This window comes from Corvus brachyrhynchos, unplaced genomic scaffold (genome assembly GCF_000691975.1).
Source record: "Corvus brachyrhynchos isolate BGI_N302 unplaced genomic scaffold, ASM69197v1 scaffold545, whole genome shotgun sequence".
Taxonomy (NCBI): Eukaryota; Metazoa; Chordata; class Aves; order Passeriformes; family Corvidae; genus Corvus; species Corvus brachyrhynchos.
In genome coordinates, this window is record NW_008238116.1 from 21,804 (window position 1) to 22,918 (window position 1,115).

At 60.8% G+C, this 1,115-nt stretch overlaps 1 protein-coding gene across 1 annotated transcript in view; it reads left to right on the top strand.

The window, feature by feature from the left end:
• Positions 1 to 6: 6 nt before the first annotated feature.
• LOC103614980 (protocadherin gamma-A10-like) overlaps positions 7 to 1,115 on the top strand; it is a gene marked incomplete at its 5' end in the record, with an annotated part of 2,390 nt that continues 1,281 nt past the window's right edge. Inside the window, 2 exon segments of the mRNA XM_017733397.1 lie at positions 7 to 611; positions 613 to 1,114. Of these exon segments, the coding sequence (XP_017588886.1) occupies positions 7 to 611; positions 613 to 1,114 (1,107 nt within the window).

The window sequence follows — 1,115 nt, forward strand, 5'->3', positions numbered from 1 at the left end:
TGGGCGTGCCGGCGGGCAGCGTGGGAGGCGGCGTGGGGGCAGCTGCGCTACTCGGTGCCCGAGGAGATGCCCAAGGGCTCGTTCGTGGGCGACGTGGCCAAGGACCTGGGGCTGCAGCTGCCAGAGCTCCGAGACGGCGGCGTCCGCATCATAGAAAGAGGTGGGATTCAATATTTCGCTGTGCACGGGAAGACGGGACATTTAGTGACGGCGGAGAGGATCGACAGAGAGCAGCTGTGTGAGAGTGTGCAGCAATGCGTGCTGCGCTGTGAGCTGATAGTGGAGGAAGAAATGAAGTTTTATGAAATCGAAGTGGAGATTGCAGATATCAACGACAACGCCCCCAGCTTTCAAGAGTCAGATACTGATATGAGACTGAGCGAGATGACAGCCCCGGGGTCGCGGTTTGCTCTGGCTGAGGCTCATGATCCGGACTGGGGCCGGAATTCCCTGCAGAGCTACGAGCTGAGCGGCGACGAGCACTTCTCGCTGGCCGTGCAGGCGGGCCCCGGCGGCGATCAGCGTCCCGAGCTGGTGCTGGCGAAGGCGCTGGACCGGGAGGAGGCTGCGTTTCACGAGCTGGGGCTGAGGGGGATTGGCGGCGGGGAGCCGGCGGACGGGCACAGCTCGGATCCGTGTGACAGTGGTGGATGCGAATGACAACGCGCCCGTGTTCAGCCAGGCGGAGTACAGGGTGCTTGTGCCCGAGGACGTGCCCGTGGGCTCCACCCTCGTTACTGTCACGGCCACCGATGCAGATGAGGGGCTGAATGGACAAGTGAAATACTCCTTTAAAAAAAAGAAGGCGGCTTCATCGCAGGTATTCAGCCTGGACTCTGAGACGGGAGCAATCACCCTGGGGCAGAACCTGGATTTCGAGGAAGGTAAAACCTACCTGCTGGACCTGGAGGCATATGATGGTGGTGCTCTTTATGATACGGCAAAAGTGGTGATTACTGTGACAGACGTCAATGACAATGTCCCAGAGATTTCGGTGAGATCGGCAGTAAGCGCCATCTCTGAGGACTCCCCGTCAGGGACCGTGGTGGCCCTGCTACATGTGCAGGACCGCGATTCGGGGGCCAACGGCGCCGTGCACTGCTCGCTCGACGGGG